This window comes from Drosophila takahashii, chromosome X (genome assembly GCF_030179915.1).
Source record: "Drosophila takahashii strain IR98-3 E-12201 chromosome X, DtakHiC1v2, whole genome shotgun sequence".
NCBI classification, from domain to species: domain Eukaryota; kingdom Metazoa; phylum Arthropoda; class Insecta; order Diptera; family Drosophilidae; genus Drosophila; species Drosophila takahashii.
In genome coordinates, this window is record NC_091683.1 from 7452454 (window position 1) to 7480364 (window position 27911).

The following is a 27911-nucleotide window of genomic DNA, read 5'->3' on the forward strand; positions in this document are numbered from 1 at the left end:
TCGAATGACACCAAATTTGTTTAAATCCGAAGCTCCGTTCAAAAGTTATAACTAAAACAAAGGACTTCTTTAAATACAAATTTGTGCATGAAATTTAGCTATTTATAGCTGTTTTATCGCTGAACTAGCGGGATATTCCAAAAGTCGTTCAGAGCCCTAAAATAGCTCTCCTTGCCGTTTAGAATTTGAATTTCGTTGCATACTTCTCGAGTACCACATTTCCCTTAACATTGAAAATAAAACAAAACACATGGAACATTTAAGTACATACAATATAAGACTGCTGCCTTTTGTTTATTTTTTTTTTAGTTCTACACATCTCGCTTAGTAGGTTTGCCTATAACATTTCGATAAACTCTTTGAAATCGTTTGCTAAAACACACGTAGGACACGATCCATTTACATTGGTTATGGCCATGGATGGCTGCTGGCTGTATCTCAGCGTTAACAACATTTAAACATTTCTACACATCGTAAACAGGATCTAGACTTTTTCATAAATATCATTCGCTCTTTGTGTTTTATTTCCTTTTTTTTTTGTTTCTTTTGTTTTATAAAAATATACAATTATAAATATAAATATATATGTGTATATATATATCATATATAGATCATATATCATGTAGTATGTACATTTAGAGGTTTCAAAAAGACAAGAAAAAAAATGTACGTCTTTTTAGTTTTGTTCAATAAATTAGTAGAAAATACTTTGTTTATATAAAAATACAATAGGGTCCATAGGTTTCGATACACACACACGTTTACATTGTTATATATTTTCACTGATTTTGATTTAATTTTTTTGTTTTGTTTTATTTTTTCGTTGCGGAAATAGAGTTTTGCTTAAGTTTACCATTAGATAGTGGCCAAGTTGCACTGTATAAAAAAAAAGACTTACAAAATGATTCTCTCAGTGTATTCCTGGTTGTGGGTGTGCGTGTGTGTGTGTGTTTGGGTGAGGTGAAAGCTTTTTTTTTGGTGGGTGAGTGCGTGTCTTTGTGTGTGTGTGTGTATGGCAAGCATTTTGGTGCATACTTTTGGGTTGTTTGAATTTTTTTTTTGTAAAAGCTGCATTATAACGCTTAAGATTTAAAAACCATGTTGTTGAACCAATTTCAATCCTATTTGCTGCAATATCATAGTCAAAATCCGGCGATAAATCGATCAAAATTGGTTTTTAAAATTTTATAATTTAGCTGAAGCTTTTATTTTTGTTTGTATTCCTTTTTTTTCGTTTTTGGAAACTAACCCCTGCAGTCCGAACCCTTTTATATGGCAATCAGACCTTAGTCTGCGTGAGACAATCCTTTAACTTTAGCTACATACATTTATATACACATATTGATCAACATTGAACAACAGCAAATACATATGGGTAATATCCATTCGTTGGCTCAAAAAAAAATTGTTGTTATTTAGTTACTTATGTTTCTATATATATATATATATATTGGTTAACTCTATGGTACATTGAATCTACACACAATCCACATCTATATTTCGCTACTACCATTTAAAGCCACGTATTTCCATTAGTTTAGTTTTAGATTAGTTTAATTTAATTTAATTTAGTTTAGTTAGAACTATTGAAAAAAATAATATGTTAAAACATTGGTTGAAATGAAAGAAAGCATTTCGTTTGGTTTTCAGTAGAGCTTGTGAATTGAAATATCGAAAATATCGATAATTTTCAAGCTCTAGTTTTCAGATGAATCAACTGGCTAGTACAATTAAATACATACACACATTGATAAATATATATGCAGAATATTTGCGTGGGCCTGCGTTTTATGCTTATAATTCGCCAACCAATCAATCAATCAATCAATGTATCAATCAACCAATCTCACTAGCAACTTTAACCCGATTCTATCGTTTTTCTAACGTTTTCTATCTATTCATATTCAATTATATCACAAAAGAATCGCAGTTGGAGTTTTAAGTTTTTTTTTTTCCAACCACGATGCCCCGCCCCGCCCCTCTCTGTTACGCCCCCACTCCTGGTTTTTGTATTTTCCGGTTTTTTTTGTTGTGAATGCCTGGATTCTGGAGTTTCATTAAATGCAATTTTGAAACCATTTTTCAAGTGCTAAATAAACTCAACCGCCCGAAAATAAGATCCTAAGTTTCCACTGGCATTGAGTTGTTGTTGGTTGTTGTTGTTGGCGATGTGTTGCTTATATTGTTGTTGGTGTTGCTGTGGTTGTTGTTGTTGGCATGGCTAATGATGATGGTGGTGGTGGTAGTGTGACCATTCGCCTGCAACGATTCCTGTGATTTAAAAAGGGTTGTGGTCTCACTGGAATGCAGATCATCCTCGTCTTCCTCCTCCTCCTCCTCATCCTGATCCTGCTCCTGCTCCAAACCAAGCTCATCCTGCTCCTGGTACTCCTTACCATTATCACCTGGATTAAGAACTACATCCTCCAGCGGCTTCTCCCTGCGTCCCGTGTACAGATACACCTCCATATGATCCTTGCCCTTCACATAGACACTGCCCCGGGGTTCGAACTCGTAGCGCTGCTGGAGAAACTGCAGGCAATCCTTGCCCACCTGGATGCGATTCGGGAGTCCCGTAGAATCCATCCGCGAAGCCACATTCACAGCATCGCCCCAGATGTCGTAGTACAGCTTACTGGTGCCTATAACTCCAGCCGTAACATCCCCGATATTCATGCCAATCCGCAGGATGAGATTGAACTCGAGCAGATCCTTGTTGAACGCATCCACCACCTCTTGCATGGCTATCGAGAACTCCATCAGCGTGTGTATGTGCTCATCCCCCGAGCCGCGATGCGAGGGATCCAGGCCACTGGCCGCCATGAAGGTGGAACCAATTGTCTTGATCTTTTCCACCGCCCGAAACTCAGGACGCGAGAGCAGCTCATCAAAGTCGCCAATTAGTTCGTTCAGGACTCTCAAAAACTCCTTGCCACCCAGATAGCTCTCATCGTACATCTCATTGAAGTTCACAATGGAGGCGAATATGATGGCGATATTATGATGATTCTCCGAATATTTAGCGGTATTTTTCAAATGCTCCGCCACATGTTTGGGTATTATGTTGTGCAGGAGCATATCCGCCTGATTCTTCATGTTCTGCACACGAACCTTATCCTGATTGGCCACCGCATTGCCGTAGAAGGTCAGCCGATAGCCGATCTCGAACTCGCGATTGAGCAGCCACACCAGCACCAGGATGAGCAGCAGATCCAGATAGATTTCGACATGGTAGTCCTGGAACCACTTGATCTCCTGTATGAAGTTCGAACCGGTCTCCTGATCCTCCTCCTCCTGTTCACTTCGATTGTGACTATAAACCATCAGCTGCGACACGGCTATTCCTATGAAACAGAGGGCCGCCAGAAAGGCCAGGACATTCCGCACCCAGCAATTCAGCTGGGTGAAGTTGCAAAAGTGCACGATGCACACGAAGATCAGGAAGCCGTAGTGATACTCAAAGGCCTCCAGTTGTTCGAGATCGAGGAGTAGAAAATTTGCGATAATCAGGAGCACGGGCATGGCCATCAGGATGGCGAGGCAAATGTGCCAGGGATACCAGCTGGAGATGGCCTCGAAGATGCGATCCGCGCAGGAGGATCCTCCTCTAATACCTCTCCCATCCCTCTCCAAATCCTCGCTAATCTGCGACTTGCGATGACCTTCATTCTGACCACCACCACGACGACGACACATTTGGCGGGTAAACAGAAACAAAGCAAACACCTGAATGGCCGTAAAGCAGGAGAACAGGGTCACCCACAGGCGAAAGCTCGGGGTCACCGTGTTCTGGGTCATCAGGAAGAGCGACACCGAGATGCACAAATAAACGGCAATGCCCACAAAGATGTCAATGTAGGTGTTGTACCTCGGAGTAGCTAAAGTTGGAGGTCCTTCCGTCTCGTTCTCGGCACCAAATCGATGGGCCTTCGAACGGAAATCTCGCTCCAACTGCCGCGACTTGAAGTACAAACTAAATCTGCGTAGTGGCGGCTTCACCAGATAGCTTCTCTGCGACCTGGCATTATCCCTCACGCAACGGATGAGCTGCAGATCCGATTGCTTCCTCAGCTGCTGCAGGCAGGCGGCCAAAGGATCCGCCATCTGGGAGGAGCAGGCGGGGATGAGGAGGGCAGGAGCTGGTTGCTGCTGTCCCGCTCCTCCTCCCGGCAAACCAATCTCCCCCAGATTCGAGATGCTCGAGGTGGAGCTGGTAAAGTAACCCGACACGCGATGCTGACTAATCGCCGACTGGTTGAGTGCATAGATCTGCTGTTGAATGGAGGATCTCCTCGAATTGCTCTTGATTCCCGAATCCTTGCGTGACGTGGCCGATGGGCAGATGCTGGACTGCCGCGAGTGGCTGGGCAGCATGGAGTTGCCAGGAGCCGGGAGACAGGCAGAGGAGCTGCTGCCAGGCTCTAAACTATTCGCTGTGGGTCTTCCGGTGGCCAAGGTGGAGGCACGTGGCCGGGGCAAAGGAGATTGCTCTACTTGGGGAGGTGCCTCGCGGGAGGTGGAGGTGCCAGGTGCTCCTCCTCCTCCTCCTCCTCCTCCTCCTCCTCCATTGGATTGCCTGCCACACTGCGATCTATAGCTGCCTGATCTCCCGAATGGTGAGATATCACTCCTCGATTGACTGATGTAGGATCGCACATCGATGATGTCGTCGTACATGGAGTAGGGTGAACCAGGTGAGCAGCAGCCTCCTCCTCCTCCTCCTGCAGTTTCTGGTGAGCGGAGCACACTGCTGGCCAAGGCAGTCGAGGTGGCCGCATGATGGAGCACTGGACGGGCGGCCGCCTGGGGTGCTGGTAAATCCAAAGTTTGGGTCACCACGGGTCCGCGATGGTAGCCATTGCCATTTACCATCTGATTCTCCATGAAGGCCAGCGTCTCCTCGGGATGCAGTTCCTCTTGCTCCCTTTCCCTCTCCACCTGATGACTGGAGGAGCTGGTGCCGCTGCCCCGCTTGAGAAATCGCGGCACTTTCCACACCTTTAGCTTGATCTTGGGAGGAGGATTTGGAGGAGCAGGAGGCGGACTAGCTGGCGGCTGTTCATCCGAATCCAGGCTGCCCGGCAGCGATTTGGTGGTGATGATGATCTTGGGCCGCTCCCTGACCACAATCACCGGCGGAATGCCCGCCGCCGCCGGATGATGGATGCCCCGCTCCACATCCCCCCCGCGACTCTGCGACTTCTTGCGCAGCTTCATGGACAGCGAGGTGAGACGCGGGCGCATGGAGAGCACCGGCGAGGGATTCAGCGAGCTGGACAGCTGACCCACCGGCGAGGCGGGCGGAACATTCGGCTGCACCGCCGACACATTGGTGGCGCTCTGGGAAAGGGATCCGCCCACTCCTCCTCCATGGGCGCCCGGGAGGAGGAGGGAGCTGCCGATGGCATTCGGCGGCATGCTGGGACTCAAACTGTTGGTGCGGGTGAAGTCACGGCGACGTCCCACCACGAAGTAAGTGCGATGACCTAAAGGGGGGTGAACAAGGGTGGGAAGAAGGTAGCGAAGGATCTGGGTTAATAAATCCCTAATTTTATTTATTTTATTTAGGGACTCTCACCGAAAACCTCCTCGCCCTCCTCCAGGTAGTAGGCGTCGCCCAGAAAGCTCGATGTCTCCTGCGAGATGTGCACCTGCTCCGGTTTGCCAGAGGATTCCATTCTAAGAACAAGGGTAAGATTATTGGCTTTTAAAATTTGTAAATTACTTATATATTTTTATCATTAAGTAAGGTAAGTCGATTTTATAAATGGTATTTTTTCAAAAATCTTGATTTTGGTTAAAATTTGATTTTTTTAAAAAGATTTTTTGCTGTAACTTGGTCAAAAATGGTCCCAAATCAAAAAGGCGTACGGTTTTGAGCAGCTAACAACCTAATAATTAATTTCAGTAAACTTTCTGTATGATTTAAAAAAATAAAAATTTGAGCAAATTTTCACATTTTTGATAAGGGGTAACATCATGATTTTTTGCGAAAATTTGGAAAAATTAAAAATTTCAAGGTATAAATGCAGAATGATGGCAAATTTTATTACGAGTTCGACGAGGTATTGCATTCCATATTTGGATAATTATTTAATTATTTTATGACCAAAATACTGTCCTTTTTTGGGTGGAAAATCAGGATTTTGATTTGGTGCAAATTTGAAATTTTTCTTAATAGATTTTTTGTTGTAACTTTGCCAAAATTGGTCCCAAATCAAAAAGGCGAACTGTTTTGAACAGCTAACAACCTAACAATTAATATCAGTAAACCTTCCGTCTGATTTGGAAAAATCAATTTTCGACCCAATTTTCGCATTTTTGTAAGGGATTACATCACAATTTTTTGCGAAAATTGGCAAAAATTAAAAATTTCCAGGTATAAATGCAGAATGATGGCAAATTTTATTACGAGTTCGACGAGGTATTGCATTCCATATTTGGATAATTATTTAATTTTTTATGAATAAAATACTGTCTTTTTTTGGGTGGAAAATCAGGATTTTGATTTTTGGTGCAAATTAATCGATTTTTTGCTGTAACTTTGGCAAAAATCGTCCCAAATCAAAAAGGCGAACGGTTTTGGACAGCTAACAACCTACTTATTAATATCAGTAAACTTTCCGTCTGATTTGGAAAAATCAATTTTCGACCCAATTTTCACTTTTTTGATAAGAATTTTTGGCAAAATTGGCAAAAATTAAAAATTTCCAGGTTTAAATGCAGATCGATAGGAAATTTTATTACGAGTTCAGCGAGGTATGACATTCCATATTTGGATAATTATTGTCATTGTTATGGTCAAAATACTGATATTTTAGGGTGAAAAATTTGGAATAGAATTTTAGAAAAAATTACCTTTTTTTTTTGGTTTTTTAATCGTATTTTGCATTTAACCTTAGTTAAACCTTACTTTAATCTGACTTTAACCTTACTTAAACCATACTCTAATCCGACTTTAACCCTACTTTAACCCCACTCTAACCGCAACTTACTTGTTGGCCAGGCTGACGTCGTTGCTCCACACGTCGAACTTGACCCGTCGCGTGCCGACGATGCCGCAGAGGACGGTGCCCGTGTGGACGCCCACCCGCATCTTGACGCCCTCGTGGCGCTGGGCGTCGAAGCAGCGCATGGCGTCGATCATGCCCAGGCCCATTTCCACGCAGCAGATGGCATGGTCGGCCCGCGGCTCCGGGCAGCCGGAGACGCAGTAGTAGCAGTCGCCCAGCGTCGAGATCTTCTCGCAGCCACTCAGCGAGCAGAGATCGTCGAAGCGTTCGAACAGATCGTTCAGGATCTCCACCAGCTGCTCGGCCGTCTTGGTGGAGGACATGCGGGTGAACCCGACGATATCCGCAAACAGGATGCTCACATTCTCCATGCTGTGCATGTGAAAGGGCCGAAACAGCGACTTCACATCGTTCGAGGCGCGCGGTCGCATATAATGCGATTCGGGGGGCAGTCCGCCGGAATCGAGACCCGATGTACCGCCCTCGTTCAACAGCATATCCGCCACCTTGGGCGGCATCACCGAGTGGATCATCTTCTCCTTCAGCTGCTTCTCCATCTCCAGTTGGCGGCGCACGAGCAGATTCTGGCCCACCTTCATGAAGGTGCCGCGCATGCGCACCAGATTCATGATCAGCACATGCACACCCACCAGATGGACACTCAGATGGGCCATTATCCTGAGTATCAGGATCTTGTTGCTCGGATCCCCGTTGTTCTGCGTCTCCATGGTGCCGCCATGGATGGCACTGCAGCCGATGACCATGTGCGAGACCATCTCGAAGGCAATCGAGTAGCAGATCGCCGTGCTGGCGCCCAGCCACAAGGGCATCGGCAGGGCCGTGTAGATCAGCAGGACGATCTCCAGGCAGATGGCAAAGTGGCCCAGCGGACTGAAGGCCCGACCCGTGTAGGTCAGGAAGGCCAGCGAGGCGCCGCACAAGAGCAGCGCCGTGATCGCCGACGTCACCGTCCTGTGCTCCCTGTACAGGTCCCAGTGGGTGAAGCACAGCGCCATTATCGTCACCAGCGAGAGCATCGAGAAGGAGCTGGAGATCGGCCGCCAGAAGTCCTCCGACCCGCCGTCCACCACAAAGTACAGGCACCACGCCAGCGAGCACAGCAGGATGTACATCAGGGTGAACCTGCAGATAAAATGGGGTATTCGGAATTAGGAAACTGTCAACAGATTATAAGAACAGGATATATCCAACAATGAAACTAAGTACTAAATGGGTTTGCCAGCTTAAGGTTACCCTTTGAACACACTCTAAATTTTCCCGACTAAAGAAAGTAAGTTTTAAAAATATTAAAATTTGAATAAATAACAAAATCTTAGATTTTGCTAAAAATTTGAAATTTTTCCTAATCGATTTTTTGTTGTAACTTGGGCAAAAATGGTCCAAAATCAAAAAGGCGTACTGTTTTGAACAGCTAATAACCTAATAATTAATATCAGAAAACTTTTCGTCTGATTTGGAAAAATACATTTTCGACCAAATTTTCACTTTTTTGATAAGGGGTTACATCATGATTTTTTGCAAAAAATGACATAAATTAAAAATTTTCAGGTTTAAATGCAGATCGATAGGGAATTTTATTACGAGCTCAACGAGGTATGACATTCCATATTTAGACCATTTCGACTATTTTTACGGCAAAAAATACAAATATTTTGGGGGTATAAAATCAGGATCTAGTAGGTATAAAAAAATGTCTTCTTTTTTTCTAAAAATAGTGAAACCCTAATGAAACCCATATACATATGAACAAATAAATAAGGAGGTTTTCACTATTAAAGCTTAAAAGTGCAGAAAATAAAAGCTTTGGCCAGATTTAGATTAATATCCCGCACTAAAACGGAGAGAGAGAGGTTCCACTTGAACGTCCCAAAGTCGTGGCCACCCAGGAATTTCTTTTTTGTTCATCCCATTTAACTTTCGCTGGAAGTGGAAGTGCAAGTGCAAGTGCAAGTGCAAGCCATTCCCATTCATCCTAATTAACGCCAACTGCAGGCGGCGGCGAAAGCGGCTTACACTGGCCGGCGTGTCACCATGGGAACTTTTGCCACAGCCACTGCCGCGGCATTCATTACACACTTTGTTCCGCTCGAAGGACCAAGAGGTCAGGCCGGAACTAAAAACGGGTAATGGGTAAACTGGGAAGCTGACGATGACGACCTGCCCACTAATCTCCGGCCATTGTTGATGGAATGCCACGAAGGCATTGTTTGACTTGACTTGACTTGGCCATTCGGAAAACTTTCGGTGTCCTAATGTTTAATGGTTAACGAAAGTTCCCCAAGGAAACCCAAGGAAAGTGTCAAGCGCAGAGTCGGGTTTTCCATCTTAGAAAATGCAACTTTTGGACTTTAACTAACTAACTTTCCACCAACTGCATGTCAAAAACCTTTTAGGAAACTTTTGGGATTAAACAAGTTCCAAAACCTACGGTTTATGTATATATATAATTTATAATTTAAAATTCGGACAGAAGAGCAAAAACAGGTACGTTATCAGAAATTGTAAACATTTTTAGGAAGTAATGCTGCGAACTTCTATAATTGCAAACAGCTGGAAATAGTGTTGGCATTTTTTGGAAATATAAATAAAGAAATATAAAAATACAATTTTATTTTATTCATAAGCTACAATTTTATTTGTTTTTTATTTCTATTAAATTTATATACGATTTATTGAGCTGATAATTATTAATTATTTTAAGCCCATTGAACTTATAAATTTATTTATAATTTGAAAATTAGTACCTCTATTTTAACTCTAAAAAATATTATATAATATTCATTTTAAGCCATTAAATAAGACGTTTTTAAAAAGTGTCTAAAAAATAAATACAATATTTTAGAGGGAGCTTTTGCACGGAAATAAAATTAAATTGGCAAAAACGTATAAAAAAGGCAAACAACAAATAAAAATTGGATCATTACCAAGTATTTTTTATTATAAAACCTATATAATAGTACTTGAAAATTATTCTTTCTGGCTTATTTTCGGTTTCTGAGTTGTCAGTACTGGCAGCCCAATCGATTGGCTCGCTGCCTTTTTCTGGTGCCGCACGCGAAACTGCTGCAATTGGCCGCCAAATGGCCCGAAATGGCATTGACCTGCAGCACCCCTAACCCGTAACCCCTAACCCCCAGCCAACCTAACCCCCCTTTGAGGAACTCCATATCCATACCCATTGGAATGGGGCACACGCCAACCAAGCATTTATGGCGGCAATTTCGCCATCCTGCGCAGTTCCCCAACTAATTTGCCCTCGCTTACCTCCTGCTGACCCCCGACCCCTAGCCCCTGAACCCCTGAACCCCCTTACTAACCCCTAACCCCTTTACTAACCCCCTTACTCTTTGGCGTCGCGTTGATTGCATGCACGTGCAAGAGTCGGACTGGTTTTTGTATACCTGGAATACCTGAATACCTTACCATACACCTGCAAAGGAGTTAGCACAAAAAGAAGGGCCTATCCAGGTGAAAATGGGGGTCCCTGGGCTAAATAGAATCTTCGCCAGGTGTCAGCGAACTCAACACTTTTGAGTGCATCGATTTTAATACCAATTAATTATGCGAAAAAGTATGCCAACCAATAAATAATTGAAAAAATAAACTGTACATTAAAATTTAAATATCTTAAAATAAATTATTTACCAAGGAGTAAAAAAAAAGACTAAACTTTGTATGACCTTTTTTTTTTTAATTTCTTAAGCCTTAAAACTTAAAAAAACCAAGATACAAATCGATTCATTTTATGTGCAATTAAAGCATTTAAATTGAACACATTTAAATGATTAAATTTTGCCCACAAATTAACCGCTTAATTTCCACACCTTTTCTACGGAAAATTAAATTCTAAAGGTAATTGCTAAATTTTCCAAAGGGATAGTTGGCATTTCGCACCTAATCAAAGGCAACTGGCAGCCCAATTAAATCAAAACGAAAATATGCAAGGGTTTTGAATTTCCCACACACAATTTCTTCTTCGCAAATGTTTTGTGGTAATTAAGTGTTTATTACTAGTTGAATGCTAAATATTTAAATTCAGCTGAATAGAGGAAAATAAATGGCGTTCTAAGAGCTGTGCCGTTCAAATGGGAGCATGGAGTTTTCCCTTGGCTCTGAGCTGGCCTATTTGTTCATTTGATTGCGCCGGCCGACAGCTCGATTTGCATAGCTGAGTGGAAGCCACGATGATGGACAGGGTCACCCACTGGCCCCACTTTATTTTAATTTCATTTTCATTTCAACCCTCTCCTGATTTTAATTTCAAGAACTCTACGAAAAAAACTGTATTTTAGTCTCTTGAAATGCAAGTAAATATCTAGCTTTTAATGCGATTGGGAGATTTATTACGAGGTGTTCAACGAGGTGTAACATTCCATATTACGACCATTATTTCCATTGTTGCTGCCAAAATACTATTTTTTTTCGTTGAAAATCAGGATCTTGATTTTTGGTACAAATTTGATACTTTTTTGGGTGAAAAATCAGGATTTTGATTTTTGGTGCAAATTTGACATTTTTCCTTATCGATTTTTTGCTGTAACTTGGGCAAAAATGGTCCCAAATCAAAAAGGCGTACTGTTTTGAGCAGCTAACAACCTAATAATTAATATTAGTAAACTGATTTGTCTGATTTGGAAAAAACAATTTTGGACCCAATTTTACTTTTTTGATAAGGGGTTACATCATGATTTTTTGCGAAAATAGGCAAAAATTAAAAATGTCCAGGTTTAAATGCAGATCGATAGGGAATTTTATTACGAGTACAGCGAGGTATGACATTCAAAATTTGTCAAAAATTAGGATTTTGATTTTTGGTGCAAATTTGACATTTTTCCTGATCGTTTTTTTGCTGTAACTTGGGCAAAAATGATCAAAAATCAAAAAGGCGTACGGTTTTGAGCAGCTAACAACCTAATAATTAATATCAATAAACTTTCCGTCTGATTTGGAAAAATCAATTTTCGACCCAATTTTTACATTTTTGAAAAGGGGTTACATCATAATTTTTTGCGAAAATAGGCAAAAATTAAAAATTTCCACGTTTAAATGCAGATCGATGGGAAATTTTATTACGAGTTCAACAAGGTATGGCATTCCATATTTGGACTATTATTTAAATTTTTATGACCAAAATACTGTCTTTTTTGGGTGGAAAATCAGGATTTCGATTTTTGGAACAAATTTTAAATTTCTTGCAGCATTTTTTGTGTATTATTTTTCTGCGTGATCTCACCTGTAGCGCATGCGGACGTGGGGAAAGACGCTGGCCTGGTACTGCTCCTCGAGGACCGGGGAATCGAACTTGGGGTCCAGCCAGGACTTGGCCGCCGCCCGCTCGAAGGCCACCGGCAGCATGACGCTGCAGCAGGAGTGCCGTCGGCCTGTCTGGCTCAGGTAGGTCTGGATGTGCGGCGCCAAGGCGATCTGAATGTCATCGGTGGAGTTCGCCCGGCTATCGTTGACCAGAACGCCCGGCGGCATCGCCCTGGAGCTGACCGACTGTCGGCGCGACTGCAAGCACGGAAAAAGAGAGAAAAGCGTTTTATTATCAATAAATTTAGCAGTTATTAATTTAATATTATATGTTGTATACATAACCCAAGAAAATATCTTCCCCTTTGATATACAAATATTTTCACCCCCTTTTTTCGTTGGTAAAAATTTAAATCAAAAATTTATATTCCATTATCTTCAGTAAAATCAACCAAAATAGAAGTCAAACAAAATTAATGTACATTTTAAATTGCTTAATAAACAATCGCAATATTTTTTCAAATATAAATTCATTATTTTTACTATTTATTTCGTTTTAAATAATAAAGATTAATCGCATGGCATCACAATAAAAATAAATACAATTATAATTAATATTTAGCAAAGGAGTTGAAATGCGCGGATTAGCGGATTATTCTCGGTTGGTTTTCTCACCGGATTAAACGGGGCTCTCATTGTGATTTTGTGATGGTGGGCGGAGGTCAAAGGTCACGAACAAGGGAACTTATATCTTTGCCATTTCGCAAATGGGTCAATGGCTATGCTCTCCTTGCCTTTATTTCACAGGGTGAAAGGCACACTGAGAAAATGGCATATTAACCGTGTCATAAATTTAAGACGCTTCTTTGTTTATGCCAAAAAATAATAAATTCTTTTCAACAATAAATGATGGATATTAAAGATTGATATATTGATGTTGATGGAGAATAAATTATAATATTAACTATTACCTACATTAATAAATTTATATATTTTAAAACCAAATTTACAAATAATTAGAAACCCTATATTCTGTAGACAAATAAATATCAGAACTTCTATTATTTTTCTGTTTTATTAAATAAAGTATTTGTATAATACTAGCTATACAAATTTAAAAGTAAGTACCAGTTTTGCTCATTTTAATAAAAGGAAGAATATATAAACTAATTTAATGCTTCATTTTGTCTTGTGCACGAAAACATAAAAATCTTTGCTTTACGATCGCTTGTAAAAATTTCTTTTAAATGCTTTTTAATTTCCTTTGCCTGTGTTATTTTTGATTTTTGATTATCACCGAAAATTGCCAGCGGCACAAGTCACGCGACATGGGCTTTGATTTCTGATTTCGGACCTCTGATATTTGCCAGCTGATTTGCGATTTCTGGCGGCCTTCGATTCCTGCGGCAATCTTATCGAAGATACAGAAGAAGAAGAAGCGAACGAAGAATGGCCAGAAGAAAGCGGAGCAGCCAAAGTGCAGTCGAGACCCCGAAATCATAATCATCAAAATTGAAAACAATATCTCGTAGGGCGTCCAATCAAATCGCGTATACGACCCGTGGGCGGCACTCGAGCGAAACGCACACAAAAATAAAAAATAATAAAAATACAAAACGGACACGCGGACAAAGTTGCTAAGTTAATCATAAAAAGCATTCCCCATACAAACGAACGACTTGGTCGTTCATTAAGAAGCCGCTAAAAAGTCGGGCTAAAAATAGAAGTCAGTGAAATACAAATTAAAGCAGGGAGAAGTTTTTTGTGGGGGAGGGAAGGGGTTAACACAAAGCTAAAAATGCCCTAACCCAATCTATCATTTTAGTAATTTATTTGGCTATTTTGGGCTTTTTCCATGGAACTCTTAAAATGCCAAATAATTCAAAACTGACAGCTGAGTCTTATAAATAATTTTAAAAACTAAAATGTAGTATTTTTAAAACAGCTAATTTTATAAAAAATACTTTTAAAAGTATACGGAAAATAAATTAAAGTTAAATGAATACTTTACTTAAATGCTTTCATATTTATTTATTTATTGGAAATCAATAACCAAAAAATAAAAATAAATATATAAAATATATTTAAGTTCAGTACTCAAATACTACAAACAAAAGTCTGAGAATACCCCATTTAATGGGTATTCGAAAGGGTTCTGAAAAGTTTTCATGGGGGGCTGAGATACAAGATACAAATGCCTAGGATACAACTTTCTTTCACCCTTTCACCCTGTTCTTTTTTTTTTGTTTAAACCATTGACTTTTTGTATGAAGTAAACCAAATCTGCGGGCAAATTGGGATTCCTTTGCCTGCGGAATTCTTTTTTCTCTTTTTTTAACTTTCTGGCTAGGCCCAAAAGCGAAAGCAAATATTTCATTTGGCAAATTGCTAACTGACCCTTGGACTGCCCTTAATAATTACTCAGGAGTTTAATTTTCACTTTTTTGGAATGCGGTTTTCTTTGGCTGCACCTACCGAAAATCAATCCACAGGAATTCCTTGAACGTGAGAAAAACATTTCACATATATTTTATGGTCGGCAAATGCGCGACAAAACGGCAAAAAAAAGAATGAAATTCACTTAAAAGCTGAGCATTTTGTTGGTTTATTGGAAATTTGCGTCCCTCGTTATTCGTACGTTTTATTCGATTTGATTAGGATTCGATTCAATTTGATGATTCGATTTGATTCGATTTCGAATGCGAGTGCGAAACAAAAGGCGGCAAACGAATTCCGTTCACGCGGCGCTGGGAACTGAACTGATTTGAATTTTTTCTTTCTCGGTCCGTCGATTGTCTCGCCGTCGATCGCCAGAGGCAAATAGCAAATAGCAAACAGCTGACAGAGGCAAAACGGCGTTTGGAGAATGCAAAAACCAGGCAGCTTATCGTTTTCTACCTGATAAGGCCAGGTGAGCGGAGAATTGCGAGAGAATCGGTAGAAAATCGGGAGAGAAAGAGGGAAAATATATATAGATAATGGATCTACTCGAGATCAGATTTGAAAATTCAAGTGGCCAAGGACCCCCGACAATCTGGCAATCGCTGGCAATCTATGAGGTCATATCATATCATATAGACTACCCCCACTTGCGAAATTGTTCGTGCCCTGTAGCCTGTAAAATATTAAAAGAAAAACAAATTTAATATAAATAGCGCTCGGTTATTCCGGCAGTTAAGCGATAAGATAAGAATCGAACCCAGACACACAATTCTTCGCTATGAACTGAACTGGGGAAATCGCCTTGAACTTCTTCGGCGAGTGCACTCATTACACACTCACTCTTCCGCACTCACTCCATTCATTCATTTACACGGGGAAAAATTATTGTTTACAAAAATATAAAGTATTCTTAATAAAAAATCTAATCCCATAATATTTATACAGATTTAGTTTGTCGAAATTATTTATAATATTATCTTCTTTTGAATTTTTTTTAAAAGTAAAAAATTGATTCATTTTTTTAAATGATCATTAAGTTGTTTAATTTGTTGATGTTTTCTTTAAAAAAAAACGAGGCTGCCACAGAAACTTGAAAGCCTCTAGGAAATATTATCGTGTCTGGTTTAAATCAGTACAACATTTGCGTATACAAATTTGTGCTCTTGAGTTCATTGTCAAGTTTATTTAATTCGCCATATGTACTTATAAATTAACACATTTCTAAAATTAATTTAAATAAATTCCAGTCCTGTTTTTTTATTAATAATAAATAACATTTGAATAATGAATATGTTCTTATATTTAGCTTTTATTATAAAAATAAAAATATCTGTGTACTCATTCTGTGAAAACCTTTCAAGATGTTTATGACACCCGCTGATCTTGTAGATATGTGAGAAGATAAGAGATACGAAGATATGATAAAATACCGAAACGCTGACGAGGGCTGATATCTTGGGAATATTATTATCTTTTCTTTCATTCAAGGACTTTGAGTGGGATTTATCCTTATCCCTGGAGCTCATGAATACATTTAATAACCTTACTTAATCTGGCAATTAAGTTGCACTTGGGGGAAAATGGCTATACCATTCGATTGACCTGCCCTTTCTATTTACATTCGATTTAAGACGGACCTTTGTGAAGTTTGCTCAGTGCCTTGCATAATGCATTCAGCAATTGGGGACAGGAAATTGGAATTCCGTTGGCTGCCTTGGCCAACTACTATATATATATATACACGATTCTGTTGCCTGCAAATCAAATTCCAAATATTTGTTTAATTAAACTCTCTTGGCAGCCGCATCAATTCCCAGCGAACGACAACAAAAGCGGCAAACTGTTAAGAAGTTTTTGAATATTAATTAGCAGAAAAGCCAAAGGCAGAGAACCAAATGGCGAAAGGCAAAAGCCAAGTAGCAGCAACATGGCTGCGAGTTATCAGCAAACTGATAAATTTACGGTGGCTTTTAAAGGGGGGCTGGAAGGGGGAAAAGGGGGTTCTTCGGTTGTTTAGTGGGCGTAGAGCGGATCCACCTAGGAAGTTACCATCGATGAATCGATCTGTTTTGCAGGTGGATAAAAGGCCCGCTTCTTAACTCGCAGAAAGGTGTTGATGAGTGGGGAATAAAAATGGCACAAAACAGAGAAAGAAAGCTAGAGATTTAGGGAAAAAAAATAAAATGAAATTTTAAAAAACTATCTAAAATAACTTTGATTGGTTTGTCTGCTCTTATTTTAAACTAAATATTTTGCATTTCTTAGTTTCCAAATCCCACAAATATACCAAAGAAAAACTATTTTCATTAAAAATAAATGCAGAAAATTCTTTAGATTAGTTCTTTGCCATTTATAAGCTATCCAATATAAAATGTTTTTTTTTAATAATAATTCCTCTATATTTATTTTAACATTTCATTCTCTAACTTTCATTTATAATTTAATTTTATTTTATTGGCCAAAATATTTCCTTTTCCTCCCTTTTTATAACTTCCTTTGCATTTTAGCAACAATTAAATGCAAAGGCTGGAATATTCAAATTCAAATTCAATAAACGATGAATGATGGATGGGATGGATCGATGGGGCTGCGGTTACTTTATGAAAGGACCTTCTCTCTCTGTAGTTCAGTGGTCCAGTGGTTAGTCGCTTCAAGGGCTCTTTGCAGTTATTCTTTTGGCCCTCAGCCCCCTAACCCCTCCTAAACTGCCCCCCAACCCCTCCTTAACTGCCCCTTAACTGGCAGACACAAAGGAATGGAGGGCCAACAACGAGTGGCCAACAAAGTAATGCAATTGCCCAAGCCCAGTGGGAAAGTGGTGAGTGGACAGTGGGTAGTGGTGTCATGTCCAGTATTCAGGCATCCAAAATATGATTAACTGTCAAAACAGGGCGGTGGCCGAGAGGGGGCGTGGCCACCTCCTCCTCATGCTCCCCAGTTGCGGTGTGGTTTTCGTTTTCCATTTGGAAAGTGACTGAAGTGACTGCACATGTGCTGTTCACTCCCCTTTTCCACGCTGCATCCCAAAAAAGCGAAACCCAAAGTGTAAATAAGCTCTTAAATTTTTAATGAATACACATGAAGCTCTATATATATAGAGTACCTACATATAAGCCCTCCATATAGTAAAAGGGGCGAATCGTTATTTGCTATAATGGCGTCGCCAAAATGCAATCAAACCAAATGCATTAAACTTGTGCCCGCAAAACTTTCACTTGGGGGAGAAGCGACTCCTTCTTAGTGAAACAGCCATTTGATTTTGGCCATTCGCTTTATCACACCGCCGAATGAAAAGCTCAATCTAATTGGTACTTTACTTCAATAATTAAAAACGATATTGCTAAAGCGGTAAAATGTATGCCCTCAGTATGGAAAAAAATATGTTTTTGAAGATCTACAATGAGCAAAGAATAACTAGTATTTTTATTATAACAAAGATTAATTTTTACACTAAAATTATTATTATTTTTAATTAAATTTCAATTTATTGAGTATTTTTAAACAAACTAAAAAATAAATAACAATCAATATTTGTCCTGTTTTTTTAAAACCGTTATACCTTAAATTTCTAAATAAAGTATCCCCAAATATAAAAAAACCCAAGGATCATAACCTTTTTTGCAGTGCATTTTTTTGTACACAGAAAAAGAAAGTGGGTGAGGTGCGTGGTCGGTCGGTCGGTTGGATGGGCAACTGAAATATGCATGAGTAGGTTTTGAGCCCGAAAACCTGGACCTCGCTGGATTTTCCGTTTGCCCGCATTCGAAATGCACAAAGGACATTCCAAGGATGGGGAGGTGGCCTGAAATGGGGGTAACAATAACTGAAAATGCGATTATAACAAAGCGGCCTACACAAACAAGGACAAAACGAAAGATGTACGAAAAAGATGAGAGCAGACATGCGAATGCGAATGGCATATATAATGCATAAAATGAAATATAATCAAGTCATATACATACAGGGCGCACACAAAACACACATATATACATATGTATGGCAAACATATGTAATATAAGGAAGCACTTCTCTCGCATTTAAGCCGAAAATCCGTTGGCAACAATTGAGGGAAACCCCCTGCATGCCAAATGACAGGGCCTCTGCAACATCAGAGGCGCCACCCACTTCCCACCCACTTCCCACCCCCTTTCCCTCCCACCTTTGGCCTTTCGACTTCGCCTTCAAGTCAATAAACAGTCGGAAAATATGTGGGATGTGGAAAAGCTCATAATGGCTTTTTTCATACAATGATACCTACTCTTCTTAATTTCTTGGAAAATAGTAAGAACAAATTGGTTATTACTTTGGCTTTTATGTCCTTAAGTGTTTAGTACAAAGTGCATTTCATCAATAACTAAAAGTACCCAGAAAAGGGACAAATATCAAGTATACAATAAATAATGTAAAATTGATATTAAAAAGGTAATTTTTCGAGATTTCGTTTTCTTTTTTAAGTCTAATATAGATTACAAGTGAATCATCAGACTCCTGTCTCTAATAATTCCTCAGCGAATTTAAGCCAGCATTATTAGGTACTCGAATTTGGTGTTCGTCCTTTGAAAGCCCGAGGCTAAAATAAAATAAAATAAAAACAAAGAAATTATATCCACACACATTGAGGCTGAGTTACAGGCACCGACAATTACTTGTGCGCTTTTTGTATTTGCAATAAGCTCTCTCGGCTTATAAAAAAAAGTAAAAAAAAATCAATTTAAAAAGACATTGCCAAGGATAATGAGCAGCGCCAAGGAAGTCAGAATTCCGGAGTCAGACAGTGCCTGCTCCATCGCATTCGCCATCATCATTGCCCCCCAATCACCATCACTCCCAATCGTCGAGCCTCCTTTCTCCTCCTTCTGCAAGGAGAACCAAACCCAACCCAACCCAACCCCACCATAATAACCATCACAAATCGCGCACTCAAGGGAGCTCTCAATCGGAATGGCGGAGTTACCCCACCCCCCGTTCACATATGTACGAATAAATTCCAATAGACGGTAACTTTTAGCCGTTCTTCACACACTTAAAGTGGGTACTCGGCGAATTACGCGAAACTAAGTGCTGAAGATAAGATCATAAGTGAGATATAATCAAGTGTAAATCCTATTACCATAGGTTATTACTTGATATCCCATTTGATATATGTGTTTTCTAACTTTAATCTCTTAAACTTTTAATGAAAAGTCTTAAAGATCATAAGTATTATATCTCAAGTGTAAATTTACATATGGTATATGTATAAAATATATATATAAAATTAAAATTAAAAAATCATAATATTAATCAATGAGAAGTAATAAAAAGTCGTAGTTGCTTCCTTCTTCTTTTTTTCGCTTGAAAAGTATGCAACGAAAAGTGTTTGAGTCGTAATTGGTTCCTATGAAGCGTAATTCTAAAGATGAAGATGTTTTATAAATATATAGATATATTATATATCGATATATCTAAGTATTGGCCAAAGAGGAGGATATATATTCACTCGGTTGATGGGTTGGCATGAGAGAGCATGAGATTATGGCGTTTCCGTCTAAAGTCAACAGCACTTCCGCCGTTTCACGCTCGGCTGCACTCAAAGTCGTGGCTCTTTTCCGCTGCAGTTTCCCCTGAAAAGCCACCCCCAATAGAACCCCCCTCTTCGATTTTCCCATGCGATTTTCGCACTCTTTCTTGCTTCGATTTATATACACCCCGCCCACCACTTTGTCATCAAATTGTTGTGATGTTCTCTCTTATTTTTTTTCCTTTAGCTTGACGTCCATTTTGATTTTAGATTTAATGCACTTTGCAGCTGCCACGCCCACTGGCATCAAGCCGCCCCTCATTGCAAGTGACAAGCTTGCTGCTGCATCACTAAAATATTTTTTTGGCTGCTCACATACGTTTTACAAACCACTTGAAATACCCTTTTGAATGAGGGATTTCATTTATTTTATAAATTCGAAAATTACATTTCAATTGGTTGTCAAAACAAAGAGGGAAAACTACCAAAATAATAACTAGAATTTTCAATTTATTACCATAATGATAGGTTTAATTAGTAAACGTTCATTACCAGATATTTCACTCCAATCAAAAATTGAAAATCCATCAAAATCACGTTGCAAATTTTCGATTATGAAATTTACCGCCTGCGCAATTTTTGCATAGAAATTTTCGTTTTTGATTGACGTGAAAACTATGCTTAGCGCCGAAAAATCAAACATTTTCGATTGAATTTGATAGGCAATTTCCAAAAACTGCCCACGAAAATGCTGCGCTACACAAGGACTTTAAGCAAAAAATTACTAAATTGAATTAGTATTTATTGAGTGCAAAATCAAGCCAGCAAACTTTTTAGTTTTCTAATGTTTTCTTTCAAATAATTGTTGGATTTTTATAAACGAAGTTATTAGGAAAATAGTGCAACTACTTCAAAAAAAAATATATATCAAGGGTATTTCATTTTCGGAGCTAGCAATAAAGTATTAGATGTTTTAAATAAAACTGGATTTTTTTGGCACCTTTTGCAATCCATTATTTTAAGTGGAAAATGGAGCGGCGAGAGCAGCTTTCAATTAGCGCCACATTTGCTGGCAAAAACTACTCCCAAGGGAATTTTAGGAAGCTCCTTTAAAGCATATAATATATAATATAAATATATGCAAATAAATACGTACTTATGCATGTGTGTTTGCATTTGCTAGTTGTGCGATGCGCTCGAATTTCCTTTGATTAAAACAGAACATTGCACGACATTTGCTTTTTAGGAGAACAGGGGTGTTTTCGGGGGAAGGATAATGTTTGGCAGGGAAATGGGAAATGGGTAACGGAAAATGGGACAGGGGACATGGGAAAAGCCCTCGACAGAAACACGCAAATGCATTCATGTGGGCACCGCAAACAACTGACAGGCAATCTAAAGGACACAATGGTAGGTGATGCAAGGTTTAATTGTGGTGCCATTCTTGGATTATTACCCATTTCAAGGAGCTAAGAAATATATTTATCCATTAATATAATTACAAATAAAAACCCAAAAGATAGTAAATTGGCTATTTCATAGCCAATTTGGCCCAGAGAACTGTACGCATTGTTGGCAAACTCAATGGGAATACATTTTCGTGTTACGGAGAATATCAAGTATACGCCACATTGTACGTCAGTCAAGTTGAAACCGAAACTGAGGACCGAAAATGAACGTGATAATGGTGCCGGATCAGGTGCCATATTCCGATTGTTCTCGGCTTTATGGACCAATATTAAGCATACGCCATGCTGCACGTCACTCTGATAGTGATGAAATGGAAACTGAAGGTTGCCTGGATGAAGGCTGCATTGTTGTGTTATCCGTTTTTCGGACAGCTTAGGTAGCTAATAGGTAGGATGAAATTATGATCCGAGAAATAGGTAGAAAATTAAGCTGGTTTAATAACCAAAGGAGGCAAAATTAATTTTGGCAATTTTAGAGTTTCTATTTGTAGAGTATTTGCATGTATGTATGTATTTGTAGTATGCAACTTGAGCTAAGATACACTGATATTTATTATTAGGTTGTTAGCTGCCCAAAACAGTACGCTTTTTTGATTTGGGACCATTTTTGCCAAAGTTACAGCAAAAAATCTATTAAGAAAAATTTCAAATTTGCACCAAAAATCAAAATTCTGATTTTCCACCCAAACAAAAATAGTACTTTGGTCATAAAAATGGAAATAGTGATCCAAATATGGAATGCCATACCTCGCTGAACTCGTAATAAAATTCCCTATCGATCTGCATTTAAACCTGAAAATTTTTAATTTTTTTCAATTTTTGCAAAAAATTATGATGTAACCCCTTATCAAAAAAATGAAAATTGGGTCGAAAATTGTTTTTTCCAAATCAGACGGAAAGTTTACTGATATTAATTATTGAGTTGCTAGCTGCTCAAAACCGTACGCCTTTTTGATTTGGGACCATTTTTAACCAAGTTACAGCAAAAAATCTATTAAGAAAAATTTCAAATTTTTACCAAAAATCAAAATCCTGATTTTTTACTTAACCCGGCAAAAGGATGCAACTTTATTTTGACAATTTTCGGAGCTATTATTTGACATGTTATTTGCAAGTAATAGGATGCAACTTAAGCAAAGAGGGTAAAATAAGATTGAAGGTGCTATCAGCCTTTGGTGGTTCAAAATATCAAGCATACGCCATGTTGTGCGTCAATAGGATGAAACTTTGATGGTGATGAACAGGTGCCAACCGGATTTATCTGCCTTGCTGTGGATTAATCCATGGCCATGTGTGTGTGTGTGTGTGTGTGTCTGATCCCTGCATCACTCCGTCTGTCCACCTGATGATGACGTCTCCTCAAGGCGTCTGACAAAAGTGGTGACAGCGTTGGCAGTCTTATCAGCGCCATGGCCAAAAAAAAAACTACCACAAGGCAAGCAGGAAAGCAGAAAGGGGGGAAACAAGGGAGGGGGTGGGTGGAAAACAGGGAGGAAGGGCCGGCGAGGAGACAAACAAATTGACGAACAAACGAGAATTGTTGACGGTGGCGAGATAAGCGATAAGATCTTCACTTCAAGCTGGCTGCTGTGACAGATTCAGACACAAAAATAAAAATAAAGATACACTCTCAAATAGCCACACAATAAAAAAAGAATAGACTATTTTTATATTTTTATAGCGATAGGGGAAGTTTCCTAAAAATCAGCAGAGAATAATAATGTAATATTAAATTATATAAAATTATTTCAAAGTTAAAAATTGTACTTTAAATATTTAAAAATATTTAAAAGGATCTTTAATCTAAATAATAACCCTTAAAGTATTTTCTACAATAGTTTCCTATTTCCTATTTTAAGCTGAATATTTTTTTATTTTTGTTCACAGTGCATGGCTGAAAACCCACACAATTGCAGTTGAAATTTATCTGTCTTTGTGTGCGGGTGAGACGATGTCTGATAATGAAAGTACTGAGCCCGTCAAAGCTTGCCAAATATTTGAATTGCTTTTGGGATTGCAGCAATTGTCGCTGGCTCACAAAAGGGGAAAAGGAGAAAAGAAAGGAAAATAAGAATAAGTAGGGATCATCTAAGTTTAATCTAAGAAGACATTTATATATTAGTCATACAAGTACTTGCGCTACTCTCCAAAAACTATTAACTGACTTTGAAGATTTAGCAAAGATAGTTGAAGGAAAAATATATTAAATACAGTATATGGCAATAAATACTTTTAAATAAATTCCCAAATTCTAAGTATTACTACCATTTTACATTAAATATAACTAATATGTTCTGAACCTCATTTCCTGACTCACTGGAGTGCGAAATAAATAAATGCACAAATTTACATCTGTTTTTGTTTGTGCAGCTGTGATTATGTACGAAATCGAGACAGTTGCATGGCGGAATTACAGAAAATACAGAATTACCTGGAATCACCTGTCCGCCAGATGAGATAATGAGATAATGCTGCGCCAACACTTGTCGCCACCTGTCAGATTTCCCTGTTCAGAGGGCTCAAAAACCCCCTTCAAACCCCCCTTCGAAATCCCAACAACAGTCACTTGTCAAAATGTACTCATTTCAAAATGCATTCACTGAATGTGATTGCCCATTTTTCAATTTTCAGCTTCGTTTGGCAAGGCGCAATAAAATTGTGACTGTGACCTTGCCCCCCACTTCTCACCTATCCCAAAACCCCTCCCCCTTTCGGTGCTAGGCAAACATCAACAAATTTATGACACTGTAGAGCAAACAAAAAAACAACAGCGGAGACAACCAAAAAATGTAAGAGAGAAGGGGTTTCGGTTTTTGTTTCTCGCTTTTCGGGCCAACAAATGTGGAAAATTTTGACTTTGTTTGCCCCGTTTCGTATCGCCACCGCCCGTATCCCCCACCATCATCCAACCCAACCACCCACCTCTCGAGATGATCCCCACAGATCCCCACCGCCGGTTAAACACTTTGAATGACTTTATCGCGTTTTTATCGCTGCAGCATTTACCTGCCCGCCTTTGCAGCACTGAGAGAAAAACCTACAAAGCTCAAGCATCCTTCAAGAAATTCACAAAAATAATTGGTAAAATAAGTAAGACGCATAAGCAAATGAAACTTATACTTTCATAGGTTTAATAAATTATTTAATTTGTACAATTTTTGCCCAAGTTACAGGAAGAATCGATTAGAAAAAATTTCAAATTTTTACCAAAAATCATGATTTTTCACCCAAAAAAATATAGCATTTTGGTCATAAAAATGGAAATAATGTTCCAAATATGGAATGTCATACCTTGTTGAACTCGTAATAAAATTCCAAGTCGATCTGCATTTAAACCTGAAAATATTTAATTTTTGCCAATTTTCGCAAAAAAATATGATGTAACCCCTTATCAAAAATGTGAAAATTGAGTCAAATATTTATTTTTTTAAATCAGGCGAAAAATGCACTGATATTAATTATTAGGTTGTTAGCTGCTCAAAACCGTACGCCTTTTTTTATTTGGGACTATTTTTAACCAAGTTACAGCAAAAAATCGATTAAGAAAAATTTCAAAACTCCAAAGATTTCTGCAACATTCCCAATAGTTCTGTAATTCTTTTCCAGTTTAGTTAGTCAAATTGTTTGCTCTGTAGACTTGTTCTCGTTTTCGCTGTTGCCATTATTATTTTATGAGAATTGCTCTCGGCCTGACAGATTTATGTGGCAAAGGTCTCTGGCCCCCACTCGTCACCCGTTGCCCCCGCATCGCCACAACTCATCCTTCATCGCGTCGCCTAAATGCTGCTTAAATTCTATTAAATCGCTGGCTCAGTGGCAGTGGCTTGAAAATTCAGGCGACTCTCTCTCGTTGTTTTGCCAACGTGCCAAGTTTGTCACGTAGCCGCAACGTGGGCACCCAAGATTCAGCCCACACCTCCATTGCGATTTCCATTCCCATTCCCATTCCCTCATCCCAGTGGATCGGAATGCAGGAGTTCTTCTCCTTAGCTGGCCAGCTCTAATGAGGCCGGTCAGTTGCCCAGTTGGTCAGCAAACAACAGGCAAACAGTCAACAACTCGGGGAGATTGCGTGCCGCAGAACTTAATTGATTGCCCAAAGGTCGTGCACTGGCATCCCAGAAATCCACTGCCATCCGACAGCCGACCGACCGATGAAGTGTTGAGATGGAATAGCTCCCCGTTTAGGAATGCGGATCTCCGCTCATTTTACAGGGAGAACAAATATTATCAGCATTACTTTAATACTAACTTTTAGTCTAACAGTTCATAAATATAATAGATATAATAAATAAGAAAATATAATTACTATAAGAACTATAATAATTATATTTAATTTAATAAATATAATAAATATTAAACCAGATTTTTTTTTATTATTTAATGTTTAAATAATATAAATGCAAAATCTAACAAGAATTGCATCAATTTAACATCTTATTTCGCAGAGCTAATAAGTTTAGATAAGATATCAAAATGATGAATAAATTGATCAATCAGCTGTCATTCATAAGGAGAAACTTATCTTACAGGTATTAATCGATTGATTGCATATATGCAAAGTAAATGATGGTAAAAGTAAGTATAGTGTATATTTATCAATTGCTAACCATTTAAAGGGGTAAACAATATCTCTCGTTGATATTGACAAAGTGCATACAAATTTATCACATATGGAAAGTGATTCCTACTCTTATCTTACAGATCTCAAGTGCTTTTATTGCCCCCACAATGTTTCCCTTGGGACTTCGAATCGTCACAATTGCAAGTTATGTTTTTAGTACTTTTACTTTTTATGAACTGTTTTTATTGCTGGATTACAAGCAATATGGCAGTTTAAAAATCTAGCAAACCAAATGGGTTTGCCATTTGGTGTGAAATATATACTTTAATATTAGCTTTTTCCTTTTCCATTTCCCAGATAGTTTCTACAGACTTTAGCACCCATAATTTCCATCTAGCAGCTGGTGGATAAACCTTTTTTGGGGCCCTTAATGTCCTTCGATTTGAAAGAACAACACAGCTGCCTTGTGGAATACATTAGGTCCGGGCAGCAGATGTTGCTAATTTCAATTGGAGTCCAGCTTCGATTTTTACTTTCGTTTGCGGTCGTAAAATTACTGCGGGCAATCACATTAGGCCAGTATCGAGTGTATATTCGTATGGAGATGATATCTATACTATATCAAATGGTAAATACATTTTATACAAATACAGACGGCGGACAAACAAACTAATTTTCTATTGAATAACAAACAACAAACAGAATCCGAGGCGGCAAAAAGAAGTCAAAGGGGAGCCATACAAATCGAGAAGACACAGCCCTATTTGTATGGGCAAGAGAAGGTACAGTGGGCACACGATAAATTTAACTGGGATTATTTCTTAATTTTTTAATTTTTCTGATTTTCTACCCAAAAAAATATAGTATTTTAATCATAAAAACTATGAAATGTCGTACCTTGTTGAATTCGTAATAAAATTCCCTATCGATCTGCACTTAAACCTGAAAATTTTTCATTTTTTTCAATTTTCGCAAAAAATTATGATGTAACCCCTTATCAAAAAAGTGAAATTTGGGTCGAAAATTGATTTTTTCCAAATCAGACAGAAAGTTTACTGATATAAATTATTAGGTTGTTAGCTGCCCAAAACAGTACGCCTTTTTGATTTGGGAACACTTTTGTAAAAGTTACGGCAAATAATTTAAATAAGAAATCAAATTTTTTCCGAAAATATCCTGATATAAAAAAATTAGAGTCAGGAAATAAAAATATTTGTGTTCCTTTAATAGAATATTAAATCAATTTCAACAATATCTAACCAATTTAAAAATATACCCAGGCTGCCTTATCGAAGCTTCACTGTACGCCAAGCGGGGGCAGTAGATTAAGCACAAGGAATACCCATAAAAATCCGATGCCCATCGCTCGGCCAGCAAGATGAGATTGGGTCCAGAGAGATGGATGTTGAATGCTGGACAACCGCAAAAGGCAAATTGAAAATAATGTTTCCCGGCCAGCGAAATAGGAGGAGGATGCAGGATGGAGGAGGAGGAGGAGGTGGACATGCCAGGCAGGAGCAGGAGCAGTCCAAGGAGCAGAAGGAGCAGGAGCCATCATCATCCGTCGGCCACTTGAGATTGTTGCTAATTTAATTGGATTTATTTGCTGCGTGCTTGAAATTTATGATAAGGCCCACGAGCAGCAGCTT

The 27911-nt window shown here is 38.9% G+C and overlaps 1 protein-coding gene across 1 annotated transcript in view; it reads right to left on the reverse strand.

Annotated features, from left to right (window-relative positions):
* Positions 1 to 12: 12 nt before the first annotated feature.
* Positions 13 to 27911, reverse strand: part of Ac13E (Adenylyl cyclase 13E) — a 48652-nt gene continuing 20753 nt past the window's right edge. Inside the window, exons 3-6 of the mRNA XM_044396227.2 lie at positions 12268 to 12545; positions 6996 to 8156; positions 5579 to 5679; positions 13 to 5486 (exon numbers count right to left, since the gene is read on the reverse strand). Coding sequence (XP_044252162.1) covers positions 2122 to 5486; positions 5579 to 5679; positions 6996 to 8156; positions 12268 to 12545 — 4905 coding nt within the window. The 3' untranslated portion in view covers positions 13 to 2121. The remainder of the gene's footprint in view (positions 5487 to 5578; positions 5680 to 6995; positions 8157 to 12267; positions 12546 to 27911) is intronic.